The sequence below is a fragment of the Lates calcarifer genome, linkage group LG4, assembly GCF_001640805.2.
Source record: "Lates calcarifer isolate ASB-BC8 linkage group LG4, TLL_Latcal_v3, whole genome shotgun sequence".
Lineage (NCBI taxonomy): Eukaryota > Metazoa > Chordata > Actinopteri > Centropomidae > Lates > Lates calcarifer.
In genome coordinates, this window is record NC_066836.1 from 16,425,877 (window position 1) to 16,438,948 (window position 13,072).

General features: G+C 39.2%; 1 protein-coding gene across 1 annotated transcript; it reads left to right on the top strand.

Annotated features, from left to right (window-relative positions):
* Positions 1-573: 573 nt before the first annotated feature.
* On the top strand, positions 574-1,916 carry insl3 (insulin-like 3 (Leydig cell)). The gene is made up of 2 exons (XM_018676180.2): positions 574-882; positions 1,346-1,916. The coding sequence occupies exons 1-2, from the start codon at positions 690-692 to the stop codon at positions 1,546-1,548; spliced, it is 396 nt and encodes a 131-aa protein (XP_018531696.1). The 5' UTR covers positions 574-689; the 3' UTR covers positions 1,549-1,916.
* The last annotated feature ends 11,156 nt before the right edge of the window (positions 1,917-13,072 follow it).

Consider the following 13,072-nt stretch of genomic DNA (forward strand, 5'->3'; position numbering starts at 1 on the left):
CAAGATGTGTCAAGATAAGGTGTAAAAGCAGCTCACACTCAAGGAAAATAGTTCACTGTAATAACGTGAATTATGACGTTTTGACAGTGTTCAAACAAATATAAGTAAATGCTCTGAGCAAAATAGGAGTTCATGGACGTCAGTGAAATAAACAAATTAAGAACCATAACGCCACGTTAATATCTGTAAACACAAGGCTTATTAGCATCTGAACTGCTTGAAATCCATCTTGGTTTTACTACCTTTCTCAAGGAGGGTTCAAACTCAGACCTCTGTTGGATTCCAAAGAGGTGTGTGGTGTTCTTGTGTAGCTCAATGGCTCAGAATAATTTGCAGCATGATACCTTATTATGTTTTTTAAACTGTGTGGCAGGTCACTGTAAGACCAGGTTTTTTATCTTAATTACAGTTTGAACCTTGAGGAGACTTTGCATCACTGTCATGCTGAGCTCTAGATCAGGACATGCTTTTCCCTCATCAAGGCTGAATATGTGTTGTGAAGAACCTGCAGCCTCAACATTTTTGGAACCGTCATTATGGGTAACACATGTTGACTATATAAACCCCCTCAAGTTCACCTCACAAGTCATCACACATCCTCTCTTACACGCCCGAGCTCAACTCTCATCTGTCCATCCATTCAGTTCCTGCCTCCACGGACCAACCGAGGAGCAGTACCACATCATACAATGCCTGGTGCTAAGAGTTTGATGTCTCTGATGGTGGTGCTTGTGGCTGCAGTGTGTGTGGCTCACGCACAGGAGAGGATTAAGATGTGTGGAAGAGAGCTGATACGTCTGGCCGTCTCATCATGTGGTAACTCACGGCTAAGGAGAAGCATCCCGGACATAGAACTGGGCCAACAGCAGCTCACGCCTCACTGTAAGTGCTATATGTTACATTTGTAGACAACATGTGCGTTGGTGGAGAGCCATGGCTTGCAACATCAACGCGGATGTAAACGATATTTAACATTTTAAAGATTTAAAAACACATTTGAGAGGTGTACAAATCTTCATAAGTGTGTCTCCCTCTGTGCAGAGGATGCCTTTCTTGGAGTTTGTTGTGATTTGTGTGACCATGAACTGAGCAAAATACATTTTCTTGTGGATTATTTCCTCACATATTGTCATAATATAGTTGATTAAATTATTAATGTATTCAAAAAGCTTCATGTTAACATTTCTAAACATTCTAGTTGAATCCGGTACTGATGTGTCATTGAGTTCACTCAAAAATCCCCTCTAGAGTTTTCACATAAGTTTTCCAACTGAAACTGAGAAATCTTCTGTGTTTTGTAGTTATCTCTCTTAATTCCACATATCTTTCCTTCTCCTCTGCGCAGGGGACCATGACGCTTCCACAGGGGAGCACTGGGCCACAGAGACAGTCCACATCCCTCAAGAGTCTGACGAGAAGAAGGATGTCTCATCTTTGGCTCCTCACTGGTACCCTCTGTCTTCTCGGAGCAGACGAGCTGCTGGGAAAATGCCTGAGATTTGCTGCGAGAGAGGATGCAGCATGAAAGAGCTCATACAGTTTTGCTAGATTTTAGCTTACTTGCTAAAATTCTGTTTTGAAGTGTTTGGTTCATGCTACACATTTGCTTAAAGGGACCTTTACCAAGCTGCCTAACTGTTAACAAGTCAGATAAAATGATTTTGCTATATGTCCACTAATGTAGCATTCTGGCAAACACTGCACATCAGTAATAATAGCTAATTACTGATCATATTTAATGAAATATTTTCTATTTAACCAAAGATAAAATCACAATGTCCACAGGTTTTACAGAGAGACTGCCAAATTGAAATTATTGTCTATTTTATACTAAAATAATATGTTCATTAATGTCTTCATTATTGTAGGAAAAAGTTTATTTATAACCCTCAAACTAGACTGCAATAAAGCTTTGGATGATTATTTATGAAATGTTATTTGTTATGTGTGATTTTTTTTTTTTAGCTTTTGGTGATGGTTTCCTAACTTCTATCAGTGCAAGGTCACAATACAGCAACCTGATACCTTCAGGGTGATGAGTTACTTTAGGGAAGTTTGTTAGTACCTTGACATAAAATAATAATCACATTGCACTTAGTACTTACAACAAATTGATCAATACAAATTCTACTCTGAATGTAAATATTTACACACTGCCAATGCTGACTGACTAGCCTAAAAATCAACACTGTATTGTTTCTGTCATCTGAATAATTGAAGCTGCAAAAAAAATTAACCTTGAAATAGAAAATGGCTGAATCAAACAAATCACATTTTCAAAAATATAGACATGTAGATACACACACATATACTTAAGACACACTTGAGTAATGTGAGAGTGTGAGTGAAGTTTACAACACTGGTGCTCTCACTGATAGTGCTAAATTGGATTGAGGCCATTGGCTGAGCCATTCAGCTCCATAATAACAGAAATAATCTCTGTAACCCGGCCAGTTCCTCACACTGAGGGGTGTATAATTCTCTCAATGGATAATCAAATGTGGTGCTGATTATCTGCCACTCTATACTGCAGCCGTCCTAAATGACTCCTAATAGCAAATGAAATCAGTCTACAGTGACTGATTGGTTAATTGGTTTTATTTGGGGAGGGTGGATTGTGTTGCGCATACAATTGTTTTTTATGTAATTGGTTTTATTTACTGCGTTATCAGACAAAACACCAGAAGATGAATGTTAAATTTAGATCAAGTTGGAAGAAGATAATTCTGTTTGGAAGGGGAAGGAGTCCGGTAATGTTTTAAGAGTTGGATACATCTGAAAAGAGAAGAGAAAATTGACAATTTGACATTTGAGGGCATTTCAGATTATGCATATAAAACAAGATAATGAATTAAAACTAGACTGCACATAAAAAATTAGATAACACTTTATTTTGCATATTTATAGTTTCTCGTTAATTTCCTGAATTTCCTGAAAAACTATGAAAACGATGAAATTTGATACTAATTATGGGGGAAACAGAGACAGTGTTGACAGAAAATATTTTCAGTTAATTAAATGCACAATAAAATAGACTAGAGGTTTTCAGACTCTGGGATGTAATGCCATATTCATTTATTTAATTCTTTTATATTTTGGTGCCATTAAAAGTATGCCAAATTAGCTCTTTGCAGTTTCTATTTGCAGTGTATTCATGACAACTATCACTGAATCTCTTTTACACCATAGAAAATTCAAAAACATTACAATTCTCATGCAGGTTCTGGAGTTATAAATAGCATGTTTTTTCTATAATTTTAAGGGAATTTAGGGACATTTATTTGCAACCGACCTTGGGGATAATAATAGCCTCAGAAAATTTAAGTCACACTGAATCTAAAAATATGTGTGTCATGTATATGTTTTCATATTAGACTAGAGAGTTATGACTCCAAGAAGGAGCATGACTTTTTGATAGAAAGCGTACCTTTACTACATACAGTCATTGGTTCATTTCATCTCCAACTTTACCTCATGTGTCTCCCTCTGTGCCCTCACAGTTTGAAAACCTTGTACTTAGGGCAGTTTTTTAGACCAACATTTTATCGACAGACAAACATTTAATGCAGTTTCAAATCATAAATGAATAATGAATAAATATATTTTCTTGGTTTAGTTGGATCGTTTATTTCCAGGAAATTCCTCTGAAAACCAACAACTGCTTCTGAACTTGAAGAACTTTCTTTATTATCAGTGCCAAATTAAATCATTATTTCTGGGAAACTTCCGAAATGTTTTGTTCAGGTGTTAACACAAAAATATCATTTTATTCTTAATATAAGAAAATAGCATGTTTATCCACTTTTAATGCAGATCTAGAGGGAAAGCAGGAGAGAGCAGGGAGTGATTTGACAGAGCTGTCTCATGCAGTGTCTCGTGTTAACCAGCAGAGGGCGACAGATATCTGATTTTGAATGATGCACTGCTTTTCCCCTTTGGACAGTAGCTACTTACCTATCACAGCTGACGCCGCTGAGGAGCTGGTTCATTCTGCCAACTCAACGATTTTGAATTTTATTGTTACTGTATCAAGTTCAGTCATTTTTCAGTTGCATTTCTGCCACATTCCCCCTCCTGCAGTGATGATCAGTCTCTCAAAGCTCATTATTGCAAAAATGCTCAATCACCTCAAGTGATCCTTTATCTCCTTGTGACAAGAGGAGAAATCTGATCAGAGGACACTTCTAGGCCTCAGCCCATCATTATTCAGTAACCAACAGGAGATGACAAACACGCGGCTCCATGGGGCCGCTTTGATGGGTTTCTCCTCATGCCTGTTTTGTCAACTGAAAAGCTGCTAAACCGAGTAATGAAAATGAAATCAGAGCCTCCCTCTCTCTCCCCCTCTCTCTCTCTCTCTGTGTCTTTCTATCTCTTTGTGTCCAGTTCCAGTTAGCAGGAAAAGCAGCAGGACAGAATAGCACCTTCAGTGAGAGCCAGCAGAGCAGCCACACTGCTCACACACACGCATGAACACACATAAACAAACACATGAGAACACACACAAGTGTGCCAGGCAGGAGAGTATGTGTGTGTGTGTGTGTGTGTGTGTGTGTGTATGGACTGGTGGGTGTCAATTTACATGTAAATGAAATGGCTCTCAGTGCTCTTGTTTCCAACAGTAAAAGTGTCAAGGCTAAATATGCTATATTTGGTGTATGTGTGTGTGTGTATGGTTCATGTTTTCATGTGTGTGCTCTGTGTGTGTCCATGTTTGCATATACTGCGTGCATGTGCTCCGCATAAATAGTGCATGTGTGGGTGTACAAGACCAGGAAACCCATCTGAAGTCCGAGTCTATACTTAGCTGTTAAAGCACATTTTTAAAAAATGTGTCTGTGTGTTTTATTTTGTAACCAGTGAGCTCATGTGTGTATGGCAGCAGAAGCCAGGATGATGACTGACACGTCTGTTTTTGTGTGTCCATTATTGTCAGTGCCCCAGGCATGCTTCTATGTAACATAAACTGTCAGATGCTGTGTCAAAGAGATCCTCAGTATCAGGGTCTTTGTCTCGTCTTCTGTTCTGTGTTTCAGTGTTGACTGGACGTGAAGATGAGATTTTCACTGCAAAGCCAGTTACATCCAGTGTATATGACAAAGATCTGATCTAATCAGCTGGAATAAATGAAGCAACAAAATGAAATTACATCAAATGAAATCTGAAAATCTGACTTTATTTTGTAGGGTAAATTAACATCCATGTACTTGACTTCATATCGTGTCATTTTCAGACCTGGTGCTGGTATCTGAGTACATCTACAATAACACTGACTTGGTGGGAGTGTGTTTATCTTGTCATGGCTAACATCTGGGAGGCCTGTGCGCAGGTTAACATTAACTTTCTGACGACTTACACACACTGCAGCCCTCTGCAGTGATCAGATGATTTTTATGAACAATTTATGCTGTTTAGCCAAATCAGCCAAATCTCTGAAGATGCTAATGCTGGGGATAGATTCCCATGTTTACAACTTGTGAGTGTTCACTTCACCAAACAAGTTAAGATGGTTATATGACTGTAGAGTTAAAAAACTGTGCATTGACAATAAAACAGTTATGTATAATAAATTTTGGTTTAACTGACTTGAGTAATGGACTTTGTTGGAGTTGGTGTAAAGTGTAAGTGGCAAGTCAGGTGTATCGTCAGTTTCATGCATGTAATTTCGAATTCACCTGGTGTTTATCTTGCACCAGGATTATAGGGAATCAAGGCATGTTACTGTCTTTACATCAAACCCTGGTTTTCCAGTCACTTTCTGTTCGATTTTTTCTCAGGCCTGCCTCCAGAGCTTTACATTAAACACATTTATGCTCACGATGAGGTCATTTTCTCTTGAAACCATGAAACCAATGAACCCAACATCACGTAAACACATACGGTCCTACTCACAAACCTCAGCTCTCTAAAAAAGACAAAGGGCATCTCCTCCTTTTGTACACTTTTCAGTCAAGACCTAAGTCCTTAATTCATGTCTACTAAACCAGCTCCTCGCATTATCCCATTTATTGTGCAACTTCTATCTTTCCATCTGCTGCATCTGCCATCTCCTACTGTGAAGTGACGGGTCTGTCTTCTTCTGTGCTTTGCAGCATTTAGATGGCCTGACCAGCAGTGACAGCTTCAGGAGCATCTTGTGCTCCCAGGGGAGGAGGAAGAGGAAGGCAGAACTTCCAAAGGAGCTCTCATGTTGTCTCTCCATGTGCTCTGATCTCCTCTCATCATTGTAGCTGCATGACTGGAATTTGCGCCTCACTATCTTTAGCACTGTGACTATTAGTCGGTAGTAAAGCAGTATGTCTGTTTGATTTCAGAATATAGTCTATATGCTTTAACATATTTGAGCCTATTTTTGCAGATGTCTGCATTTCTTTAACAGCTGTGCAGTGATTGAAAACACTTTCTAGGACATATTCATTATTATAAACACACAGTATATTATCTAATAAATTACAGCCTGCCAGGAGAACCTTCATTTTATGTAGACTCATAAATTATAATACCGGGATAAAACTCTATTACAGTCATGTAAAAAAAAACAACAACAAAAAAAAACAAAAAAAACAAAAACAACGTGTGTTTTGGAGTTAATAAAAAGGATTTACAGTGTTTAACTTTCTCAAGAGTCATGCTATGGAAGACAGTGTCACAATTTCATGTCATCCTCTGTTTGTTCTGTTAGGATTTGTCTTGACATCCCTCAATTTTTTTACAATATTTTTGTCAGTATAATGTTATATATTGTTATTTTTGTCCTCTCTGTTTTTGTTTCTTTAGGTGGACTTATATGAAGGAGTCATGACTAATGAAATTGTTTTTCAGGTGTCTTTGTTAATGTTTTGTAAATTGCATCCCAATAGGTCATGAGTATATAACAGCAGTTTTATTTTCTGCTCCTCTAAAACTGAAATGTTCCCAGATTTCCATAGCCACTGGCCTCTGAACCAAAGCCAATTACTACCTCAACTTCCTTAATTACTTTCTCGCCCTATACTGTCTTCCATATGCATGTCATTATATCCCCTTAATCTGTCCAGTGAAAGAATAGAAGCACATGCAGCAAACACCACACACACACACACACACACTGAGACATTAACTACCACTTTGTCACAACCTTGGGGCCACTGAGAGGTGGTGAAGCTGAACTAATAGAGCTGAGCTGGTAGAGGGCAGTGTGGCAGCAGCAGCAGCAGCTTAACCAACTGCAGGCCAGTTTTCTGCAGCTGCAGAGCTGAATGCCACAGCACAGGAGATGTGATGCTCTGTTTCACTGCTTACAGCCAAATCTATAGTCTGCATTACATTTAAGATACTTGAACCCATTTAACCATATTTATATTGTTTTGATTAGTCAGATTTTTTTTCTTGTTTTTTGATATAATGAAAACATTTTCTGAAAATATTTTATTTACAGTTACTTAAAACCAAAATGTATGTCTTCTGCATCGCCTTTAACGTGACGTGTGGATGAATAAATGCATTAAAATATGCATTTAAAAAAAAGTTTAGGCATAAACGAGTGGCTGTGTGTTCAAAAAGCCAGAACTGAGTGTTAAACAGAGCAAGATAACAACATTTTAGAACCAGTGTGGAGTTTCCTCAGATTTGACAGAACATCCCATAATTTGTTAAAAAAGGTACTTCCTTGATCATCATCATTTTAAAGCATTCAGTATCATTTCAGAATCTCACATTGTCACCTTGTGTGTAATAGCTGTTAAATCAATCAGTTTGACTCTGTCAGAGACAGAGACTGTTGCCCTTGTTTCTCCTTCTCCTGCTGTTGTTGCTCTTACAACATTCAATTCTACGTGTGCAGTACTTCCTGATTCTTTGTACACTTAAATAACATTCTTTTATAATCTAAAGAACTGTGCAAGATGTACCCTCTTGCACCTTTTGCTCTCTTAATCCTTTCTCAAGTAACCCCAGAGCTCTCTTTTTAATGATGATTCAATTTCAATAATTTATAATACTACTTTTTTTTTACCTTGTGTTCTGATCAGAGAACTTACTTTGCCACACTGCTTCATCTCTTCAGCACCTCTACTTCAGAGCGCCCTGTGTATGACGTGATGCCTCTTCACCCGGTGGCATCTAATGTGATGCGGTTACTGCATGTTGGCCCGTGCAGCTTGGCTCCTACTCCGACGCTGGCACCAAGACTCACCTGCTGTCCTGTGGGAGTGGGTGTCTGTATGTCATGGTTGTGAGCTGTGATAATAGTGTTAATTTAATCAGCTAGTTTTAATTTAGTCTTAGTCATGAAATCAAAAGTCCATGTTAGTTTTAGTCACATTTAGTCGACTAACTTGACACTTGGCATTTTGGTCGTGTTTTAGTCATTAGAAGATGAGTTGTCAGGACCAAGAACAAAAATTGCAAATTTCAGCAAATTGGTTTTAAAAAGCCACACATGATTAAGAATGCAGCTTTGCAGAGAGAGGAGTCTGGTCTGGTGTTATTAATTTAATTTAATTCAAATACATCCAGACATGAAAGAGGATAAAACAATGAAGTCTGAAGGCAAAAATGCAGCAACATTAGCAAATCCAATGCAATCCAACTGTTGCAATGTGAGTAAATCATTGCTGTGATCTTAACTTGCTGTTTGACAACACAAACCCTGAATCTCCAGTAAAAAAACAACCAAAACAATCAAAAAGAACTGTGTAGAACAGCCCTGCAATAAATCCTACCCTCATAATGTTCAGTTTTGTCAGGACTGTGCCAGGGAGGTGTTGATTTTATTCTGTAATTCTGCAGCCCTCAGTGGTAGTGTTATACTAGACCAGGCGTTTATATTTGCACACTACCATTTAAATACATTTGTGCATTCAACACAAGCTAAGCTAAGATAGCCTAGCTTATATTACTTGGGTTATGTCATTAATTGAAAATTCACTTGTGTAATTTTGTCTCCTCTTTTTCTCTCTCAAAAAATATAGAGAAATTTAATCATAGTTTTTATTTTGTATGAAGATTTAGTCACCGTTATTTAAAGATGTCTGTTCTGCTTCATCCACACCTCCTCTTTGTCGTTGGTCATTGATGAACATATTTCAATAATGTTTTCGTCAACAAAATTAACACAAAATGAAGACAGAGAAATAACCTCATCCAGTTTCAGCAGATGTGACTACTTACACACACACAAAACAGAAAATTAGATTCTGGTGTAGTAAAAAAAAGAAGAAGAGGGAATTGATAAAGATGGAAGATGCATGTGTGTGTGTGTGTGTGTGTGTGTGTATACGTCTGAGTGTGTGAGTGACTGAGTGGGTAAGGAAAGGGTAAGAGGAGAAAAACGAGACAGGGGAGAGACAGGCAGAGACAGCAGTGGGCAGGCCCAGAAAAACGATTACTTCAGCTGCTCTTTCACAGCTGCTCCCAATTGCTCCATTGCACCTCTTTCTCTCCGTCCATCACTCCCCTCCATCTCATCCCTCCTTACACTCATGTGTGACTGGGCTGTTTGTAGCTGACGTAATGTTGACAGAATACTCCTGTGTGGGAGTACTTAGCCGGTGTGGCACATATTTTCAGTGACGCACAATTTAAAGACGCTGCTGTGAAGATGCAGGAGAGGATTATTCTTGATGTGATGGTAAAACATTGTTAGAGTTAAATATGGAGGAATCAGTGTTTTTAAAACCATGGTCATTACTTTTTGTTATATGTATCACAATGTTAAAACATTTATTTAGTATGTTTGACACTCAAAACAAATACCCCGACCCCGAAGTGAAATCATACATATACATACCTCATGGAAATGCTGTATATAGAAACACACACACACACACTGCATTTTGTTGGCTTGCCTCCTTCGATATTCCTGTCACTGTTATCAGCTGGGTCCATCTCAGGGGGAGGCTGCTGTTAAAACATGAGCAGTCCATTCAATACACTTCACCTAATCAGAGCAAAGCTGCTTGTGTAACTTCCAGTTCTCCACCCCATCAGGGTGTGTGACGAAGACAGGATGAGTGTGCGTGGGTTTCCTGCCAAGCTGAGGTGTGTATGTGCGTGTGTGTGCTCTGTGCATTCTTGTGTGGCACACTTTGGGCTTTGTTTGCCTCTCCGTGTGAGTGTGTGAGTGTGAGTGTGTGTGTGTGTGTGTGAGAGAGAGAGAGAGACTCAGTGGGATACGTAAGCCCAGAGGAGCAGAACAACAGCAGGAACAGTATCTTAATACAGTGAGGCAGCTTTTTAAGAAATTGAAAAGCTGCTTCTCTGTCACTTCCAGTAAGTGGACCCATTAATGAATACAGAGGCTTAATGGTTCAGGGCTTGGCCCCCTCTGTGGCAAATGTGCCTTTAAAGAGGATTCACCTGAACCCAGCAGGTGCAAAAAAAGAGGAGGGTGAGGGACACAAGCAAGTTGTATCATTTTTCGCCTGTAAAGTCATAAATTTTTAACAGTCAGTCTTTAGTCTTAAATTTAGTCTTCAAGTCGTATGTTTCATGAAAAAAAAACACAGTCACAAAACAGGTGGTGCTAGACGCTTGGTGCAGGTCAAGCCGTGGATACTGTTGGTTGTAACAGGTTTTGTTTGAGGGAGGAAAGCTCTTTTGGTGTTGGCTGTCATTCAGCACAGCAAGGTTATATAAAACTGAATGGTGCAGCACAGCTAATATGATATCTTCTTCCATGTTGGACTCCATTCCCTAAAAGGTCAACACTATGAAGACAATTTGCAATTGGTCAGGGATCAACAATGTTGGACTAAAGCACAAATTTACTTAATCTTAACAAATGCATTGTGATCACAGCAGCTCTGCTCAAATAGTTTTGGTCCCAAATTTGGCATTTGTCCTAAATGCTGTGCCGTACGCCAAATTTTTTGCACTGGCACAAAACTGCAACCAATAACAACTAAAGCAATTCATTTGTATTTCATTTGTGCACCTAATTAGAAGAAGAAAAGAAAATAATATTTTATGGTTGTGATCACTGTGTTTATTTGCCCATTTTACAGTTTTATACATTTTAGTAGTGTGGCTCCGGGGATGGTGATGCTGGTTTGTTGGTCTGTTGATACAACAAAATATCTCAGCAACAATTGACTTGGTATGAAATTTGGTGCAGTCATCATGAGGTCAAACAATGGAGTTACCATCAGCCTCAGGTCTTTGTGTTAAATGCTAATTATCAAATGTGAGCTTGTTAGTATGCTAATGTTAGCATGTAACACAAAACACCACCATATGTAAGAAGCTAAGCTAATGGGGCTGAGGACTTGTAGTCTTGTTACATTTTTGTAGTTCTTAACAGAAAGTGTGTTACTTATGTAAAGGTGTATTTCAGTGCTGTAGCAGACTGAATATTGAATAATGACCTCTGCTCATTTTCACATTACACACTTGGTCCGTTTTCTGACCAGATTAACTGTTAATGCAACTTTCGCCACCTACAACTATCCTTAAGCATGACAGGAACACCTCCCGCCCCCTTCTTCCCCCACCACAACCTCACCTCTTGCTCATTTTTTATCTCCTTTGCCCTTCCTACTCCCCCTCCTCTCCACCTGCCCCCTCATTCCTCTGTGTAGGTGGGCACTCTCCTCTTTCCCTCTCCATCCATCTCTCCAGCTCTCTTTTGCTCCAGCTGCCCTGCCATGCATAATTAAGTTTCTAGTGGAAGTGCACCCTCCCACCCTCCTTCCCTCTTTCTCAGTTTTCTCTTCCTCAATCTCTCCGCGTCCCTCTGTCTTCTCTACTCATTCTCTTGTGAATAAGAAAGGTAGGGCTGTGGCCTGGGAGCGCTGGACCTCTCTGTTTTTCCCCCTTTCTTTCTCTTTTCCTACCTCCAGCTCTCCTTGGGCCTACTCTGAGGCCGGGTGCCAGGCCCTGTCTTGTAAGTGATAATGTTAAAATGCTAAATCACACCACCACAGCCACCACTGTCACCGCCTCCCATCCCTGCCTCATTCTGTGAGGGGTCTCTGGTTTCACTTTGCGCTGTCATCCTATCCAGTCGCGCTCATCAATACACAATGCAGGAGCTCCATCAGCCAGTGTATTTCTCTTCCAGCATTAGACAAGGTGATGTTTGGGGCCTGACCAACGCCATGTTAATGTGCATGTTAATGAGTTTAAAGTATCAGACTTCCTTCTTTCTTTCAGTTTCATGTCTTTTTCATTTATTCAGCAAGTAAAAACACTGGGTCAAATTCATGGTCTCCCTGTGTCACTCCCACTGACTCCACAATATAACAGAATATAGAAACAGAAAATTCAGTCTTTGTAAATGTGAACCATTGTAACTCAAAGCAAAAAGATCTAAGACTTGAACCAAGAATTTTTATCCAAATTGCTGAAACACTTTTTGGGTAGTTTTCACATGTGAATGTTTTACAGCAAATATCCTGCATGTTACCTGACTATTTTCATTTATTCTGAATGTAGAGGTTCTGTATTTTGTAAGCCAAATATAATACATATAGTACATATTATATATAGTATAACATCATGGACAGTTTTGCAGTAACAGAAGGGTGTAACAGTAATGTGATTACTTACATTACAGGTGTTAATCCAGCAATGCTACATTATGGGGTTTAGTTTTTTGCAGGTTTACTGGGCGTTTGATGGACAACTGATATCAGTTTTGTCTCTTTGAATTGAGTGGTTTGTGTTAGCTTGGCTGGTTACCTAGTTAAAATTTACCTCACTTCACTGCAATAAAATGAAGTAACAAGACAACAGATTCACCTCAGCATACTTCATCAGTGAAGCTGTTTAAAATCTGACTTTATCATGTTTGCTCTCAGGTTCGGTCTCCATGTTAATGTAACCCTTAGAAACGATGGCTTGTTAGCCTATACTGTTTTATCACTATCACACGAGGTTGTCCGTCTTATCAGCTAATGCATTTTCCAGCAGCTATACTGTACCACTGACCCACTGGCGGCCCTGTCACCAGCTTTAAGGCTTTACAGGATTTAGACTGGTAATGTACCTGGATGGTTGCTCAGGCGTAGCTGACATTAGGGTAGGATATCAGTGATTCATTACATGGGCATGATGAAGTTGTTCCAAATGTCTGGATTGTATCAAAGTATAT

What these genes read in the sequence shown, in the direction of transcription:
- insl3 (XM_018676180.2), top strand. Translation starts at nt 690, where the DNA reads ATGCCTGGTGCTAAGAGTTTGATGTCTCTGATGGTGGTGCTTGTGGCT. An exon ending in ACAGCAGCTCACGCCTCACT is followed by an intron (nt 883 to 1,345) that starts GTAAGTGCTATA and finishes TCCTCTGCGCAG; the next exon opens with GGGACCATGACGCTTCCACA.